The sequence below is a fragment of the Dermacentor andersoni genome, chromosome 6, assembly GCF_023375885.2.
Source record: "Dermacentor andersoni chromosome 6, qqDerAnde1_hic_scaffold, whole genome shotgun sequence".
In the NCBI taxonomy this organism is placed as follows: Eukaryota; Metazoa; Arthropoda; class Arachnida; order Ixodida; family Ixodidae; genus Dermacentor; species Dermacentor andersoni.
In genome coordinates this window covers 10097476-10116998 of record NC_092819.1, presented here as the reverse complement: position 1 = coordinate 10116998, position 19523 = coordinate 10097476, and the positions used below count along the sequence as shown (strand labels likewise).

Here is a 19523-nt window from a genome sequence, read left to right as displayed (position 1 = left end):
CAAGATTAAAGGCATTTTTAAAAATCATTTGCCCGCGCATACTCGGGCGTCAAAGAAATGGCACCTATCTATCATGGTGTGCAATCCTATCGTAATTTGTTGCAACCCTAACAACCATTTTTATTACACAATTTTTTTCTTCCTTTTTAGTGTGCTTCCAGAAAGGCAACCTCACCATGGCTTGGATGTACAGATGGCTGACTGATACAACCCTCTCCCCTCTTGTGAATGTGAAAGGCTTCGATTATTTCCCTGGTTAGCTGATCCTTATGGTGCGATAAAACTGTGGTATCATTGTAAAGCGGCCAGCACCCATGTTGTGAGCAGTGCCCCTTAATGCGGGAATGAATGTTTCCCCCCAGTGACCTTTTGTGCTCCAAAAGTCTTGTGTTTACACGCCGACCCGCTTGGCCGATGTATGCTTTTCCACACGATATGGGCAAACAGTACACTACGGATGACCTGCACTCGACAAGTTTTTCTTTATGCTTGACCGTGCACTTACGACCACTTACTTTTACTTTTGTTGAAACTCTACGATCCAGTCCGGCACATATTTTTCCGAGTTTGTTCGGCGCTGAAAAAACTACTCGTAGACCATATCTGCCACCTACGTTATATAAGTTATGCGCAATTTTGTGTGCATATGGTAGTGACAGAATTTTTTTGCTGTCAATCCCTTTTCTGTTGCGCTCTTTCTGATGGCCATTGCGTACATAACAAATCAACTTATAAGCTGATGTGCAGAGTACATGTTTTTCATATCCTGCATTCTTTAGTCTTATAACCTATTGGCTGAAAGTCTCTTTTATTTTTTCCGGGCAAGACTTAGTTAAGGCCGCCCTCAGGCACGAGAAAGCTATGCCACTTTTTACAATTTTAGAGTGTCCCCAATTATAGCTAATCAAGGGTTTTTCTGATCGCGGATTGTATGACCAGCAAACGCGGTCCGGTGTGGAAGTTAACGCCAAATCTAAAAACTGTAGCTTGCCATTCTTCGGCAACTCTACAGTGGAAGCCAGTCCTTGGCTGTTGCCCTTGAACACTTTTAAGACTTCATTCACTCTTACGTCCAAAACACCATGTTCGACTAAAACCAAAAAATCGTCCACCAAGCGGAACACTTTTACCGCTAGGCCTCTAATGTTTGCATCTATCGCTTTGTCTATGCTACCTCAAAAATTGTGCTATGTACCGGAGCTACTTTTGAGCCTATACATATACCGGACTTTCGTCTGTACATAACATTATTCCACATTACAAAGGTGAACACAAGGTAAAAGGTTAATAGTTCAAGAAATGTATTAACTGATGCGCCACATTTGCTGACAAAATCATCTCGTCGTTGTCTTCCGTTATACAATTCCTAACACTCGATAATAAGGGACCATGCGGAATAGTATAATACAGATCCTGTACATCTATGCTGAAGAATTCACATCTTCCAGGGTTAGACGTGCTTAAGTACGTTACTAACGTTTCAGAGTTTCGTAAAACGAACGGATCGGTAACTATCAAGCCATTAAGGTGGTTTTGAAGAAATGAAGAGACAACCAATTGCCATGAGTCCCTTTCTGATACTATGGCTCTGAACGGAACGCCAACCTTATGTGTTTTTGCCACGGAAAAACAATTCGAGGTGTAGGTTGCACGAGCGCTTAACTGCTGAAGCAAGTCGCTCAAAATTGTTGCTTGCCAGTAATGTGACTGCTTTATCCCTCACCTTTTTAGCTTTTACGTCGACACGTACGAAATTCTTTCTGACCGCTGTCATCGCCTTCTCTTGGAAGAGACCTTCAGGCACGACTACAAAACAACCTTCCTTATCAGAAATCAGAAACCGTAAATCGTTCTTCACGCCAAAGTGCACTAGATTAGAAGAGTTAAGTGCTGGACTAGTTGGTGATCTTGCATACTGAAAAGATTTTGCGCCAAAAAACAACACACACAAGAAGATCTTGCGCCAAAAAACAACACACACAAGAAAGACGACGCCACCACGGGCGCTCGTGGTGTCGTCGTCTTTCTTGTGTGTGTTGTTTTTTGGCGCAAAATCTTTTCAGTTCACTAGATTCCTTACGTGTTGTTCTTTTCTGTCGGCGGTCATTGTCCTGGAAAGCACATCCATACACTCTCTGATGAAACGTGGACGCTCTTCTTCGGTCACATGACGTGCCATGGTCTTGGTCAGTGCTACTTTTTCTGGTGGAGTGAAGGCCGGCTCGAAGCAGAACTTCGGACCGAGTCCAAGAATCCTTTTGTAGTTCTCGGGAACAGTGGTGTCTCCCAAGGTGACTACCCTGCCTTCCGGTGGTCTGTGCTTCTTTGGTCTGGGTAGGTGTGGTCTCGTGGTCACCCACAACCATTCCGCCAAACTGTCGGACGTCCTACACCATTCCCTGAAGCGTTTGTTGTGCTCTCGATCATGAAGCAATGCGCACGTTACTCTCAGGGAATCCTTGAAATGTCTTGCTTGTCTCCATAATTCGGCTTTCACAATCCTACAAATTCGTTTTGAGTGTGTTGAAGATGGCTGAAGGAAACCGCACATGGTTTAGAGTTCCTGGGTGCACACGTTGTACCTTACATGCCAAGATGCCACTCTTGCCTTGCAGACGCATATCGCCATAATAGTGTAGGGCGTCCGACAGTTTGGCGGAATGGTTGTGGGCGACCACGAGACCACACCTACCCAGACCAAAGAAGCACAAACCACCGGAAGGCAGGGTAGTCACCTTGGGAGACACCACCGTTCCCGAGAACTACAAAAGGATTCTTGGACTCGGTCCGAAGTTCTGCTTCGAGCCGGCCTTCACTCCACCAGAAAAAGTAGCACTGACTAAGACCATGGCACGTCGTGTGGCCGACGAAAAGCGTCCACGTTTCATCACAGAGTGTATGGATGTGCTTTCCAAGACAATGACCGCCGACAGAAAAGAACAACACGGAAGAAATCTACTGAACTTTGGCGTGAAGAACGATTTACGGTTTCTGACTTTTGATAAGGAAGGTTGTTTTGTAGTCGTGCCTGAAGGTCTCTTCCAAGAGAAGGCGATGACAGCGGTCAGAAAGAATTTCGTACGTGTCGACGTAAAAGCTAAAAAGGTGAGGGATAAAGCAGTCACATTACTGGCAAGCAACAATTTTGAGCGACTTGCTTCAGCAGTTAAGCGCTCGTGCAACCTACACCTCGAATTGTTTTTCGTGGCAAAAACACGTAAGGTTGGCGTTCCGTTCAGAGCCATAGTATCAGAAAGGGACTCGTGGAAATTCGTTGTCTCTTCATTTCTTCAATACCACCTTAATGGCTTGATAGTTACCGATCCGTTCGTTTTACCATACTCTGAAACGTTAGCAACGTACCTAAGCACGTCTAACCCTGGAAGATGTGAATTCTTCAGCATAGATGTACAGGATCTGTATTATAATATTCCGCATGGCCCCTTATTATCGAGTGTTAGGAATTGTATAACGGAAGACAACGACGAGATGGATTTTGTCAGCAAATGTGGCGTATCAGTTAATACATTTCTTGAACTATTAACCTTTTACCTTGAGTCCACCTTTGTAATGTGGAATAATGTTATGTACAGACGAAAGTCCGGTATATGTATAGGCTCAAAAGTAGCTCCGGTACATAGCACAATTTTTTCAGGTAGCATAGGCAAAGCGATAGATGCAAACATTAAAGGCCTAGCGGTAAAAGTGTTCCGCTTTGTGGACGATTTTTTGGTTTTAGTCGAACATGTTGTTTTGGACGTAAGAGTGAAAGAAGTCTTAAAAGTGTTCAAGGGCGACAGCCAAGGACTGGCTTTCACTGTAGAGTTGCGGAAGAATGGCAAGCTACAGTTTTTAGATTTGGCGTTAACTTCCACACCGGACCACGTTTGCTGGTCATACAATCCGCGATCACAAAAACCCTTGCTTAGCTATAATTCGGGACACTCTAAAATTGTAAAAAGTGGCATAGCTTTCTCGTGCCTGAGGGCGGCCTTAACTAAGTCTTGCCCGGAAAAAATAAGAGAGACTCTCAGCCAACAGGTTATCAGACTAAAGAATGCAGGATATGAAAAACATGTACTCTGCACATCAGCTTATAAGTTGATTTGTTATGTGCGCAATGGCCATCAGAAAGAGCGCAACAGAAAAGAGATTGACAGCAAAAAAAATTGTGTCGCTGCCATATGCACACAAAATTGCGCATAACTTAAAAAACGTAGGTGGCAGATATGGTCTACGAGTAGTTTTTTCAGCGCCGAACAAACTCGGAAAAATATGTGCCGGACTGGATCGTAGAGTTTGAACAAAAGTAAAAGTAAGTGGTCGTAAGTGCACGGTCAAGCATAAAGAAAAACTTGTCGAGTGCAGGTCATCCGTAGTCTACTGTTTGCCCATATCGTGTGGAAAAGTATACATCGGCCAAACGGGTCGGCGTGTAAACACAAGACTTTTGGAGCACAAAAGGCCCACAGGAGGGAAACATTCATTCCCACATTAAGGGGCACTGCTCACAACATGGGTGCTGGCCGCTTTACAATTATACCACAGTTTTATCGCACCATAAGGATCAGCTAACCAGGGAAATAATCGAAGGCTTTCACATTCACAAGAGGGGAGAGGGTTGTATCAGTCAGCCATCTGTACATCTAAGCCATGGTGAGGTTGCCTTTTTGGAAGCGCACTAAAGAGGAAGAAAAAAAATTGTGTAATAAAAATGGTTGTTAGGGTTGCAACAAATTACGAAGGATTGCACACCATGATAGATAGGTGCCATTTCTTTGACGCCCGAGTATGCGCGGGCAAATGATTTTTAAAAAATGCCTTTAATCTTGCCTTGGTCATCTTTGACGCCTGAGGGTGCGCAGGTATATAAATATGAAGTATATGTTTAGAAATAAAATAGTTGCGGGTGCAGCGAGTGTCGTCTTTTCTTGTGTGTCTTCACTGTGTCCGTGTCAGTGCGCTGCTTCACCAGCAAGGTATGATGATTACTCACCAACTAGCCCAACTTTCCACTTTACTTACTTAACTATTCACTCTACCCAGCCTTTTCATCTATTTTGTTTCAGTAAGTGCAGTAGTCAATGTATAGCGATAATGTTGCAAAGACATCGAACAGCACACCCTCACATACCCGTCTACACGGCGCTGCAGAAACTCAGGTCATCACTCTGCACGCATCTTCTGAGCTGGAGCTGTCTCTAAGCAGCCACAAGGGCCTTGGCGTGACGGTGCGTCACTCCGAGCCTCCCTTCGCCAAAGTCAAAGCCAACCATTTGACACTCGAGCCGGAAGAGGAGTTTCTCCACATCCAGCTGGCCGAAAAGCTGCATGCTAACGAGTCCTACATACTGAGCATCGCGTTCAGAGGAAAACTGGGCACCGACAGAGGCTTCTACAAGTATCACTACCGCGTCAACGGAACACTCAAGTAAGCACGAGCGGGGCTGTGCACAGCCGCCTGCAGAGAGGCTCCCCTACCCTTATATGGCAACTTTAGCTATTTCTATTTTTCAACGCAATACCCTGTTCTCCAGCTGCTGCTAATAATGCACCATTTCTTCAGCAACAGAGGTTTTGCACCCGCAAGATTCTCATTAGGCGCGATAAGCAATTTTTGTACACATTTTAATTACGCTGAAACAAATAAACTATATCAGCCTTTTATATTTAGAACACTTGCAAGAGGGCCTCTAAGTTGTCCTTCACGATCTTTCATCTATTGCAGAGTGCATGATACATTGATACAACGACTTCGTGCTACAAAATAATCCCGAGGTCAAGAACTCGTGAAAAGGCACCTGGCATTAGATCTACGCAAATGTGCGCGAGCGAAGCCACCTGTCTATGGTACGCGCCTTTGCGCCGATACCATAACGCTCAAATACAGCAGCTAATCGAGAAAAAGAAAGCAGCATTGCTAATAAGGCAACGATGTGCGACTGGCATTGTAGTTGGGATTAAGCTGAATAAGTGTAGTTGTAACACGCACAGCAAACAACTTGTGATCTATTAGAGTAACATCATGGCTGTCATTGGGAGGAAACGTAGTTGAGGATGGTCGGAGATTTGCTGGTGTGAAGAGATAAAAAAAAATTGCAGGCATAGGTTGGAATCGGCTGACAAAAGCAGGAATAATTGAAGATCACTGGAAGATGTGCCTGTCATGCAGTGGGCTGATAACAATGACGGTTTTGCTGTCTCGTTCTTTTATTTTTTTCGCTTGTCTGTTATTTCAGGCACCTGCTGCTAACGTTCTTCGAACCAACATTCGCACGAAGAGCCTTCCCGTGCTTCGACGAGCCAGACTTTAAGGCCATCTTCACTGTGACAATTGTGAGACCGGAAGGCTACACTGCACTGTCCACTATGCCAGTTCAAAAGCAGGAGGAAAGGTATGCCATCGACCAAACGACACAATGAACCTGCTCCTAGCGAAAAGGCGCCTTTCGGATTTACAATGGTTTGTTTAGTACGATGATATTACTGGTGCCAATCATCAGGAATTAAGGAATTTTCGAAAGAAAGACGGAAAGCATATGTTAAAATATGTGCAACTGGTTCGGCATACTTACGAAAAAATGTGTTCGGAATATTATCCGGACCACCTGAGGATTTCGTTTTCAGTTTAATTAGCAGACACAGTACACCTTCATATGTTATAAAATCGGGAGACATTACTGAGAGAGAGTTATCATGCGTTGCCTCGTGCTCGGAAGTGGTAAATACTCAACAGAATTATTGGTTAAACTGCTCAGAAATTTTTGGGGCCTCATTCACGAGACAACCATCAACGAATATTTTACGGGGTACAGCATTTATCTCTTCTAGATATCGCCATAACTTATCAGGGCTTTTTATCAAGAAGTCAGGCAATGATTTAGTGAAATATGTAACTTTGACATCGGAAAGTTTAGTAACAAGCTTGTCTTTTAGATCAGTAATTATGCTGAGGCATTTCTTCTGTCTTTTAGCTCGCTTTAGCCTACGGCGTAAATTGATAATTTCTCTGGCCATCCACGGATTGTTTTTGTTAGTACGAACATATTTGTCAGGAACAAACTTGTTAATGCAATAATGAACAGTCTCTTTTAGAGCATCCCAGAGTGTCGTGACGTTGCCCATCATGTTATCACAGAAGTCTCAAAAACGGTCCATTATGGCGTGGTCGTCAGCTTTAGTAAAATCCCTCATTAGTTTTTTTTTTCTTGTTTTTTGTGCGACTTCGTAACTCCTAGCAGAAAGGATAGACACACCGCCTTATGATCCAAGACACCGTCAACTACATCAACAGTGTATGTAGATATGTCGTTACTAATAAAAATTAAATCAATTTTTGAACAGGTGCCAGCTACTTCTCTGGTATACTCTGTAACAGTTAGTTTCAAATCACACATGATCATAACATCCACTAACGGGTTAGTGTCAGCATCAAATAATGAGGCGGGGTTACTCCTATCAATGCAAGCAATATTAAAATTACCAGCGAGTATAATCTTCTTATTAGTGAACAACGCCATGTAATCGCATAGTTTGGACATGTATTCAGCGGTAGCCAGAGGGGGGGTCTATACGCAGCACATACAATAAAAGAATTACCCCAGCAGTTAACCCGCACGAACAAACTTTCGTGACCATCTATTTGGCCCATAACACCAGATAAGTGGTTTCTTAAGACTATGGCTACGCCACCATCCCTAGTTGGGCGATCTCGATGGAAAACAGTATAGCTTGGAGGAGATAGAACCGAGTCACTAATGTTATCGTCTAACCAGATTTCGGTAGTTATTGTTATATGCGGGTCATGTTCAAGAAGTAACAGTCCAAACTTTCCTACTTTATTTACAAGGCTTCGAGCATTAAAATTTAATATTCTTAAGTGTTTTCTTTCCGCACACGCATTACGTCGTGTGGGACGCCCCGTTGTTTAGATAGTGCTGCACGTTCGTTCTTAGCGTCGTCCCATGCAAACAGTGTACCATCAATTTCCAAGTCATCACGAACAAGAGACACGCGCTTCGTGTTCTCTCGATCATGCCTAGCGCTCTCCCAAAGAAGTTTACGCACGCGCAGTGTTTCGTGGCTGTAGTCGTTTTGGATGAAAATATTTGTTTCTTTAAGCTTGCTCACATTTTGAATGACAGTTTGTTTTTCAGTGTAATCTTGGAAATAGGCAATTACTGGGCGGCGGCCTCTAGGCGGCCAAGACGGTGAATACGGGCTATAGATTTGCCTTTAGCTCCGAGTTTTCCCTCCAATACGTCATTAACAACACTTTTTCTTAAAGATGCGTCACTTTCTTCGCTCTCTTCAAAAATGCCATAAACAATAACGTTCGACCTTCGACTGCGATCTTCGAGGTCGACAAGTTTTCTACTTTGCAAGGTTACCGCATTTTGACACAGGCGATGATTGAAGCGCTAAAATTATCGGAGAGTTCTCTCTTGATTCTTTCATAAGTTGTTCTAGTGATCGTAGACGTGAGTAGAGATGACGAATGAGTTGCTCACACTCGCTAAACTTCGTTTTCATCCCAGCAACATCAGCGCGCATATCAGCTTGCCCTCTCAGAAAATTTTGAAGCATTTCAGCTGTAGCGGGTCCTGGGTTGTATTCTACGTCACCATATAGCAAAATAGTAAAAACTACGTAACAGTCATGGGCAATACTCAAACAAACGCCTGGGCACGGCAAAACCAGTAAGAAAAGCTCGTCTCCGCACCTGACTTTGGAGAAGGAACAACTGACCTGCATAACAAGAACGAATTTCTTGGTCAGCGGCATGGTCGCAGCCGTTTCGCCGTGCCCACTGGTGACGAAATCCTTTGGCCGTGGTTTTATACTGTCCCTTGCGCATTAGGTCACGGACATGCGCATACCTTGGAGAGGTGTGTCCAACGTGACTCGCTTGAGTGATGATCTTGATTGCGGCCATGTGTCGGGATTTCTGTTGATTTGGAAGTGTTCTCAACCCAAGTGGCGTGAAGTTGTTGTACCGACGATCGTCAGCAGAAAAACCTGCATAACGAGAACAAATTTCTTGGTCAGCGGCATGGTTGCTGCCGTTTCGCCGTGCCCGCTCGTGTAACCTCGTGTAGTTAACGTGTGTAACGTGACAAATCTTTCGGCCAAAAATTGTCAAATCTGCTCACTAGTTACCGTTAAGAAGTCCTTTCAAACGGTGTATGGTGTTGCTTGTAGAAGTATTCCAAGGGAAGTGTTTAGCAGCGTGTTGATAAAATATATCGACCAAATTGATCGACTTATATGGCACGGTAAAACAGAGTTAAAATGATATTTTTTTTTTAATAAGGACCGCTCAGATACACGTTTCCGTGCTTACTACTAAATTTTTGGTGTTTCGGTGGTCTAATTATTCTCCTTTTGTACACTCAAATTAATGAAATATTATTCTACACTTACCAAATCTTCATAGAACGTCAAAGGGAATAGCTCAGTCTTAAGGAAATAAAAGTTTAGCTGAATAAACTGAGACAACCAGTGCTACTTTACTCTTGGCGCACGCATTCCAGGTCACACTCGTACACTGAGACTGTTCATCATTACAGTAGCACTTAGCATTGCCATGAGACTTAGTAGCCTCATGAACGAGAAGAAAGGAGGTTAACCAAGGGGCCCGATTTTTATTAATCATATCATAAGAAGCCAACAAACAACAAACAAACAACTGACTCCAAGGAAACGACAGGGGAACTTACTTGTACTTACTAAGTTATAAATTAATGGAGTTGTAAATGGATGAACAAATAACTTGCCGCAGGTGGGGAACGATCCCACGTCTTCGCATTACGCGTGCAGTGCTCTACCAATTGAACATAGCCAGACAGTAGGATCAACAGACTTTCCTCCGTCTGTTTGAAGACATTACTTTAAATATTTTCAAATAATTTCAAGCGCTACCTAATTATGGCTGCGGAACCTAACACATAAGACTAATTTGTCTATAACGCTGCACTTACCCAGACGAGGTCGAACGCCTGATTCATCACTCTCAGAAAGAGCAACAGAGCTACCATGTGAAGTTCGTGCAGCAAGAACAAGATCATTACTTGGACGTGCTGCTTGGATGGCACTTTCGCGGGAAATGAGTTGACGCTTATGCTAGAGAGGCAGCGCCACAAGCAAAAATTTTTTTTCCAAAAAACGCATTCTTCCATTCGCATGTTCGCACTTTGGAACCGTCAAGCAGATGCTCTCAATGACTCGATTTTAAGCTCGAGTCATGAAGATGTAGAACATAGACTTGAAGCACGGAGTCAGTTTTCTGCTTCCTGTTATCGGGTCTATTAAATAAATACGTTAGGGGGACACCCCCGATGAGATAACATACCTGTTTTGTATCCGTATGTTTCAAGTCGCATGACTCCCGGATTGTCAGAAAAGTTGGGCTGGTCGGTGTCTAGTTTACGCAGAGCTGGTACGGCACACAAAGCAGCAACACGTCACCGGAGCATGCCGGTATTTGTGTGCACGCCTTAGCACTGTCCAACTTTTTCAGTGCGCCAACCAAGGTGTCATTTCCTGCTCACTCTATTCTGTGAACCGGCAGATCGCACGGCTTTGTGGCGGACACGTTCGCGCCGACCATGCCCATGTCCACGTACACTCTGGCCTTTGCAGTCCTCAACTTCTCGTCCCAGAGCAATGGAAACGTAAGTATAGGTTGATTGAAGCCCCACCTACCGAATTATTTCGTACGAAGCACACGTTGCTTTGATGTGAGTGTCATGAGAAAACAGCGGAAGTATACGGTATAAGAAAGGGCAGTAGTACAACAGGCGACGTGCGTGCGCATTTAGCCCAGTCGATGACCAAGTCCAAGTAATGTCACTGTGCCACCGTCATTCACACGGTCTGAAGGAGTCCCCAGTGACGGTTAGTAACCTTACGGAAAACTTTACGCTGCCTAACACATGCCTTTCGCACTCGTGTAAACTGGTCTGTTTTTTTTTCTTCTTTAGGAGTGAAGCAGTGTTTACCTTTGTTTACTATCATACCATTCACTCTTGTCGCAATACGTACTGATTTTCGTGCACTTACTTATGCTCAGTTAAGGCTGTCATATTTATATGAAATTTAACCTACATGCTCTTTGATGGTTGCAGAGACCATTTATTTATTCACCTTAAAAGACATTTGTTGGGCATAGTTACTACAGAACAAACATTCCACGCTCACACAAACTGAAAGGCAAATGTTTATAACTAGCAATTCTTGAAGAACACTATTGTAAGCAGAGTTTGTTTAGAATAGTTTAGACTAGTAAGAAGCAAAATGTGGTGTTGCGCTATCATTATTGAGAACAATTGGCATATGTCAGAAATTGTGCGCAAGACAAGCTCTTAAAATAAGTTGTTTATTTTTACTTCCCGAAACTGGGCGTAGTTGGTTATGAGGGGCGCTGTAGTGAAAGGTGTCGGGTTAATTTTTACCACCAAGGGCTCTTCCGCATACGCCTATGCCTTAACACTCTTGTGCGCACCACTCTCGTTGAAATGCGCCGCCGCGGTCGGGAACCAAACCCTCGTGCACCGCGGCGCGGGCGCTACGGAAATGCGCTGCTTTGCTGTTGTGAGCTGCGTAAGAGAATCGACAGCCATTCCAACGATTGCGATGGCAGGAAACAAAAGTTCCATCTCTTCAATAGTAATCCGAGCTTTTGTAATGAGAAAAAAAAAGATTTCTAGGTTAGATTTTTAACAGCAAGAAGGTGACGCTTGGTACGAGAGGAGACTGTGTGCAAAAGAAGAAACAAACAAAAAGCGAGGTAAATGTAAGCAGTAACTAAAAATGACACTTTAGAGTTTCTGCCAAACCTGTCATCACTTAAGAACTTTTAGAGTGAATCCTTAAATACTCACTGCAAAACTTAATTTGGAAATAAAAAGAAATCGTTGTTGTTTCTCACTGATTTGAATTCGAAATGAAACGTAAGCACTATCTTTAAAAATTTGCAAAAATACTATGAAATATATGGCGCCATTCGATAGCGTCATCAGTGCTCAGTTTGGCACAAACATTTATGAAATAGGTATGTGGAACCGGCCTCTGTTTCAACGAACCCAAATAACGTTGACAGACTTCCAAGAGAAAGAGTCATTTGCAGTTACATGTCTTCATTTCGTTCCTCACCTCTAGCGTCTTATGTTTCATATAGCACAGTGTCGCTAGCATTAGTTTAAACCGCAAAGCGTTTTCTTGCTATGAAGGTTACTCATCTACACTCGAGGCGCTAAATGTTCTGCACACATAGAATATGCTTATGTGTGTCTCCCCGAGAAATGCTACATAATATACAAGTGCTGCGCACCTGTTTCGCGTATTTTAGCCTTCGTTCCAAAACAATTGTAGAGTGTTTACGAAATTGATTGCGGTAGAGACAAGTCGTATATTGAATTCGATTTCTTCACCACTGGTAAAATGGCGGCAATTATCCAGGCTGCATTAGAAATTGAAATGACCTCAGCGTATGACAAAAGCATTTACGTGCTTACTAGTAGTTGGCAGCACATATTCTGCCAGTTTCTACATGCTTGCTTGATTACGTTTCCTTTTAAGCCGACTATGCTTATCGCGCTATTGAACAGGTCACCATATGGTCCCTGACGGACAGGTCTCCATACCTGCAATACGCTCTAGACGTGGCTCCAAAACTACTCAAATTTTACGAAGACCTGCTGGGCGTCGCGTATCCGCTACCAAAGATGGGTTCGTGAACACTCAATTCATTCTTCGCAAAATGACTGCCGTTCTTTCATTCCATTGAAAGCACGCATCTCGCACTATGAAATTTACACCACGCGGTGTAATCTCATGCTATAAGATATCCCGGTGCTTCTAAATACGACTTCTTGGCAATCCACCGTTAGTTAACGAAGAGAAGCCCCTTCAACAACTACCGCTCCCTTTGGCAATATATCAGCTTTAGAAGCGATTGTAACGTAGTGAGGTGGCTGCCCCATACTATGACAACGCTATAGATAAGGCTATTTTAATAATCCAATCCCTGTATACCCATCACCTATTCCTTTTCCACAAAAGTCATTGACCTCTCTGAAGAACCAAATTTCCAGAGATTATGTGGCACGGCAACATCGTTGAACGAAACGAGAGGAGAGGAAACCCGTCTAACGTTGTTTGTCGTTCGTCTGCCAGACATGATCTCGTTGCCGTCGTTCTTGGCGGACGCCATGGAGAACTGGGGCCTGCTCACCTTCCACGAGCAGTGCCTCCTGTACGACGAGCGGTCGACACCGTACAAGAAGCCACTCATCGCAGGCCTGATAGCACATGAGATTGCGCACCAGGTACGTAACGTTGCATGCGCACCATCGATCAGTTTGTTATTTCGCGCGTCCACGACTGCTGGGGCGCGCAGATGTGCAGAGTGCTCTAGCGCAGCTCGAATAGGTTATCATTTGGGGTGACGGAAAGCATGTGGGGAACATTCTGCAGGGTTCGCATGCATGCCGTACATTGCACATTGAGCGAGTTGTGAATGTGCGTGCGTGTGCCTGTGTGTTTAGACGCTATGTCTCCCAAGGGCGTGCGCTACGCTGTTCGTGACAATTGGAGTGGGCTGATATAGAATGAAGAAACAATAAAAACAAAGTGTTTTATACGGTCAAACAAAATAGATAAGCAGATAGTCAGTTTCTTTTATGGTCATCTGGCACCGTATATTGTGATAAATCATCTTGTTTTCCGTTCATTTCGCCTTTTATCATTGGCTCGGACTCCCTCGTGTTGCCTTTGTCGCCGGAATCGGGCGTTCGACGTCACAGATTATAGAAAAAAGATGAAAAAAGTGTTATTCGCTGTCAGAGGCCATATTATCTAAATATTCATTTTATTTTTTGTTCGTTATTATTTAACGTCCGTTGCACCAAGTGGTAAATCCCGATGATAACAGCGATGACGGTTGCAGAATAAATGATAATGAGCGATACGAGTGAAAAATGAAATGTGTCGTTATAAGATTTAGCCTTCGTTGTACATTGCTCAGGTTGAAGACGGCGAGGATAACTCTTCCGAATGTTCGGACTTTTTGGTCATGAGCTGGTCAAACAACGGCTGCTCAATAAACACAACCACCTTCTAACTATATATGCGCTGTAAGGCGCAGTTTGATGTGAACCACCATTGTGTCCTTTCAGCCTCGCTTTTACGGCCCATTTCTACAGTCTAAGCGCTCTAATGTTTTGCGATAATCCCGACTGCGGCCATTTTTTGGAAAGATCCAAGTCATCTTCCATTATTTTCGCCCTTCCTTATTGGTTCGAACGCCACCACGACGATGTTATCTGCAGGAACAGCCACTATGCGCGACGGATGATCAGAAAATAATTCAGTATAAAAGGAATACTACCAAAATACGGCTCCTTTATTTCGAATAACTGAAAACAAAGACTACGCTTTCACAAGGACCTCCCGAGGCCAACAGTGACGACGGCTGCTTATGTGCATGAATATTAGCGGTAAAAACTTTGTTCACAGACACCGGCAAAGCTAGACTTTTAAAACAGGCAGCGCTCAAAACGCTAGCAAGGCACGCTCAGTAGAATGAGCTGGAAAATGGAGCGTCTACAGACGACGTGACAGCTGAACGTACTCAACGAGCGCAGCTAAAGGAGGCACTGGAGGCTGTATACACAAGATCGAAAGCAGAGGGTTGACAGTCGGTGCGAATTCGAGGCCCATGCCACATTAGGGGACGAATCCTCGTGATGTGCGAACGCTCAAATGTGGCGCTGAATAACAGCCGCCGAAGGTTCCAAGAAGCAGTGTTTGACGTTAGGCGCAGCCACATGTCGTCAATCTCCGCGTAAAGACTGTCAAGTGCACTTATTGAGAACGATGATTGAGCGTGTGCATGGTTTGCACGTGCCACAAGATCCGTATAGCTTTACAGCAGAATAGCCGAAAGGAAACGACAACGTGTTCCTTTACAGCAGTGCCGAAGGCTATGTTCAAACCTGAGTGCAGCGAAACATTATTCGGTGACGATTATCAACTGGAATAGCCATAGTGTTAGAGTTTGGATAAAAGATTAAAACTCACATAGCCCCAAGTCCAATTCTCATAGATAAGAGCCATGGTGTGCATTAAAAGGCCAGCTTTGGTGGAAATCGCCATGCGGAATCCCACCGAGCAATAACAGACGAATTTTGTTTACGCCTAACTGAAAAGAAGTAATGGTCAAACGCGGGTGCAAAATGCGTCGGTATTCTCGGAACGGCTAAAAAGCTGTGCTCCCAACGACAGCGTAGCCAAGCGTCCTCGAGAGAAACATACCGCAGTCAGAACGTGCGGCCAGTATTGCTCCAGCAATAACATCGCATAAAACATTGCAATAGGGTAGCCACCTTCGCGACTAAACAACTCGCCGCAAAAATACTATTTCGGAAATCGCTTCTGTAGTAAAATGTCCTCGCAGATCCGCAACACTCTTAGTAAACATACATCAAAAGAGTGTCAGCAGCAAAGCTGCTAAACAATACAGACCCAAACTCCCTGCAATGTTCCTCCCCCCACTAGCAAGTCCCAATGCCACACGCATAGCCGACTTTAGCATTTTGCGCTTCGGGTGCAAGCTTCAGCGTCAGAGATCAGCGAACTTAGAGGACCAGTAAAGAGAGCGCCTCGTTTTGTAGCCGAATATGGCATCGCACATTACGCCACTCCTCCCGCATTTCAACGCACTTGTTCTGGTCTAAATGATGCTAGAAATGTGCTTTTGTATGCCTTTTCTCAATGTTAACGTAATGTCACTTTCATGGTCATACTCGAAACGCCTCTTCTTTTCGCAGATCACTGCGCTCTTTACTGCCACGCATGTTCGTCACGACCAAGCTGCGTTACAGACGACTCACTGGTGTGCTCAGTGGATGAGGCAGTTAAACGCAACAAAGTGTAAATAGGAAACATTGATTGCGCTTTCTAGACAATATCATGTGAGAAGACAGGACAGGCGCAAAGTGTAAATGTAGACCAGTGCCATGCAAACGTTCTGTAATCCCTTCCGCATATTCCGAGTCGTATCGCTATTATGGAGTCACCATGTCAAGCACTCTAGTGTGGTCAGAGCACACACTTGAGCTGGCGTCTGATGCTTCCAAAGCACTCCGTTTCATCAAACTTTGTCCTGAATCTGTTCGAAAATTGGTGAACATTACGTTCATTCACACAAAATTAGAGTACGCCTCGGCAATCTGGAAGCCACGTCAAGGATACTTAATGACCTCTATCGAAGCTGTTAAAAATCGCAGCGCACGCTTCATCACCTTGCAGCAGTACCGTAACCAAAGTGTCAGCGCCATTAAATTATCCCTGGAGCTTCCCCCTGGAGCTTTTCATAACTTATATTATGACTTCCCAAGCATGCGTAATACCATTCATTTTCCATCAGCACGTATTTCGCGGCTCCTGTTTAACTCGCCATGTGTCCAGTGTGTATTCAGCAAAACAGTAGCCTTTAACTAATCACTGTTGCCTGCTGCCATTGACGACTGGAATAAACTCCCAAATAACATTGTAACTGCAGGAAATCCGAAAAAAATTAAGGAACCAGTTACTTCTTACTACAAGTGTTAATGTCATGTTCGCATATTCGTATATCATGCTGTAAATTGTTTTTTTTTATTTTGCTCTGTGAATCTATCGTGAAGTTTTTAAACCTTTTGCCCTTATCGCCTTTTACTTTTCACTTTAGTTAACTATTTGCTTCCCCCTTATGTACAATTTAATACAAGTGCTAATATGAAATATTCATGTACCATGCAGTATACTTCTTTCTTTATTATGCTCGTGACCCAATCGTTATATTTTCAACATTTCGCTTGTACGTACGGCCTCACACTTCTAAATTTATCAATTTTCTTTTGTATTTTATCCCTCAAGAGTCAAATAAATGATGATGATGACGATAATGATGATCTTGAACACCGCCTCTGTGGCCATCTGTTGAACTTCACCGCAATGCACCAGCGTAACTCAATGGGCAGCATCTTCAAATCAAATCAATCAAATCTTTATTTTCCATGAGGTGCTACAGATGGAGGGGCTACGGAAAAAAGCTACCACTTGGCGGCTTGACGAGTCCGCAGACCCATATATAAGGCAGCGTCTAGACAGCACCAGAGCATAAACAAGCGATAAACAAATCAAGACACTTGATCAAAGCAAAATAAAATAAAAGGTCCTGAGCCAGATCAACCAAACTGAAATGATATTTCAAAAGGTCGCCCAAATTTAAACAACTTTCAGTTAGCAATGTCGAGAGAGTGCGCCCTTCTAATAACATGCCTATTTACTGCACTTATTCGTAACTATCCTTCTCACTCATAGCAGTAGGGTAACACTTGGTAGAAGCAAAGCTTCCTTGCCATGAGAATTAATGGAGGCTTACTTTATCAATATGAAACGTGACCTCTGGGTCAGCGATACGTCTGTGCATTTACGCAGCACGGAGCGCCACATTGCGATAGCAATTATATGGACACACCAGGCGCATTTCCGCCGTCAACGTCGCCGTCGGCGTCACCGTGAGGTTCTGTATAAAGCCCAGGGGGGATAAAATCGTCGCCGCGCGCCGTATGCTGTAGGTACGAGTGAAAGCGTGCGAAGGTGAGCCGGCAATCGCGGACAATATCTCGCGCACGCAAGCGAGGCAAGCGGGGAGGAAACGCGCCATCTTCCGTCGCGCCCAAGGTTCCAGGGGGGAGGGGAGGGAGGGGCATTCTACTCCGGGCGGCCCTGGTGGCCGCGCCCGCCCGCTCGGCCCCTCTAGCTTGAAAGTCATCTGCGACGGAGACAGAGTCCACCCGTGCGCCGTATTTTCGCGGCTTAGTTCGCGTTGATGCGAGACGGAGCACGAAGGTAAATTCGCTCGCTACTGCTGCCGCGCTTCCTCACGCTCGCGTTTTGACAGCAAGTGTCCGCGGTCAGCGAGTGAGATGTGTTCATGTTTGCTTGAGCACGCGTGACACCATGCTTGTTAATTTAGTTAATAAATGAATGTTTACCACTTTATACGGCCGATAAAACTACTATTCCTATTTCGTATAGCTGTCTCCTCATTTGATATTGCAATCGATGCCTCGTCTTTCGGGCGAAACTGTGACTTCATTAGATATGTGGACGATTTCTTAGTGATCTTAAAATCTAACCTTTCTGCAACAACCACCAAACGGTGGATGATTTTTAGCGCGATTTGAAGAACACGGCAAAGGGCTCTCTTAACGCATGAGCTTCCTTTATATGACAAGTTGAAGTTTTTAGGTGTAGATCTGATCTTTTCTGGGCAACATATCTGCTGGGCGTGCTGCCCGCGCTCACGCAAAAAGCTTTTAACGTTCGACTCGGCGCATACTAAGCTTGTGAGGGCAATGGCTTCCATGTATCTTGAGGTAGCGTTGGTGAGGTCTTGTTCTCTTATAATGCAGGAACGTTTTAACTATCAGGTCGGATACCCTTGTTCTGTCGCGGTCGCAGTAGCGGGAACCATCCTTCAAAAATTGAAGGGTAAGCGGGAGGCCACGCCACTAGTGGAGAAAATGCCGCAGGTTGTTCCGCACATTCATAAAGTGGCCCTTAAAGAAAGGTTCACGAGGGTTGCAATGTGGGCTGTTGGTAATGCATCTCCGAGGGGTGTATACGGTAGCGCGATTAAACGACGGGACAAAAAGAGGCACACAGGATCGCGCTACCATGCACACCCTTTAAAGAAAGGGGCCCAAGAGGTACAAAGTACCTATTGTGTTTTCGGCTCCACAGAAGCCCGCTGGCTTGTGCCCACACATCTCAGGGCCGCAGACACTGACCACATGTAGATAAAGCATGCGAGGTCGTATGTGACTTGCACGGTCGGCGTAGTGTACGAAATTCCATTTCCTCGCGGCAGGGTATGTATCGGTCAGACAGGCCGTTGCGTTAACGATACGGCAAGAGAACGCGAGCTGTCGGTCAAGAATAAGATTAGTGCACATTTACCTATACACTGCGATTTCTACACGTGTGGGCCAGAACATTCCAATACTCGCATACTTCGTGGAATCAGATTCCTTTGCACGGGAATTAATGGAGCTTTACTTTATCAATATGAGACGTGACGTCTGGGCCGTAAGTACGTCTATGACTTTACTGAGCACAGAACACCAGTTTGTGGACCGCATGATTGGATAAATATGTAAATTGTTTTTGATTACGGTGCGCAAATGTACGTGCGCACCTTGCCACCATCTTCTATAAATGTGATGCCATCTGCTTCCAATAACCTTGGTTGCAAGTCACGTTCATTCCTGTCCTGAAGTTTTTTTCCGCCCTCATTTGCGTCTTAACATCGCGTAATAAGATGAACGAACTAGCCCAGGCACATCAACAAGTATTGATACGTTGTAGTAGTGTTTTCAGCTTGATAAAAATTTTACTATAACGCAGCAAATACATTACGACTAAGTGCCGTAAAGACGCATGTTAATAAAGGGGCGTACCATCTCAACGTT

The 19523-nt window shown here is 44.4% G+C and overlaps 1 protein-coding gene across 1 annotated transcript in view; it reads left to right on the top strand.

The window, feature by feature from the left end:
- Positions 1–19523, top strand: part of LOC140218916 (glutamyl aminopeptidase-like) — a 28163-nt gene that overhangs the window by 6087 nt on the left and 2553 nt on the right. Inside the window, exons 2-6 of the mRNA XM_072288609.1 lie at positions 5155–5431; positions 6240–6395; positions 10571–10673; positions 12609–12729; positions 13177–13328. Of these exons, the coding sequence (XP_072144710.1) occupies positions 5155–5431; positions 6240–6395; positions 10571–10673; positions 12609–12729; positions 13177–13328 (809 nt within the window). The remainder of the gene's footprint in view (positions 1–5154; positions 5432–6239; positions 6396–10570; positions 10674–12608; positions 12730–13176; positions 13329–19523) is intronic.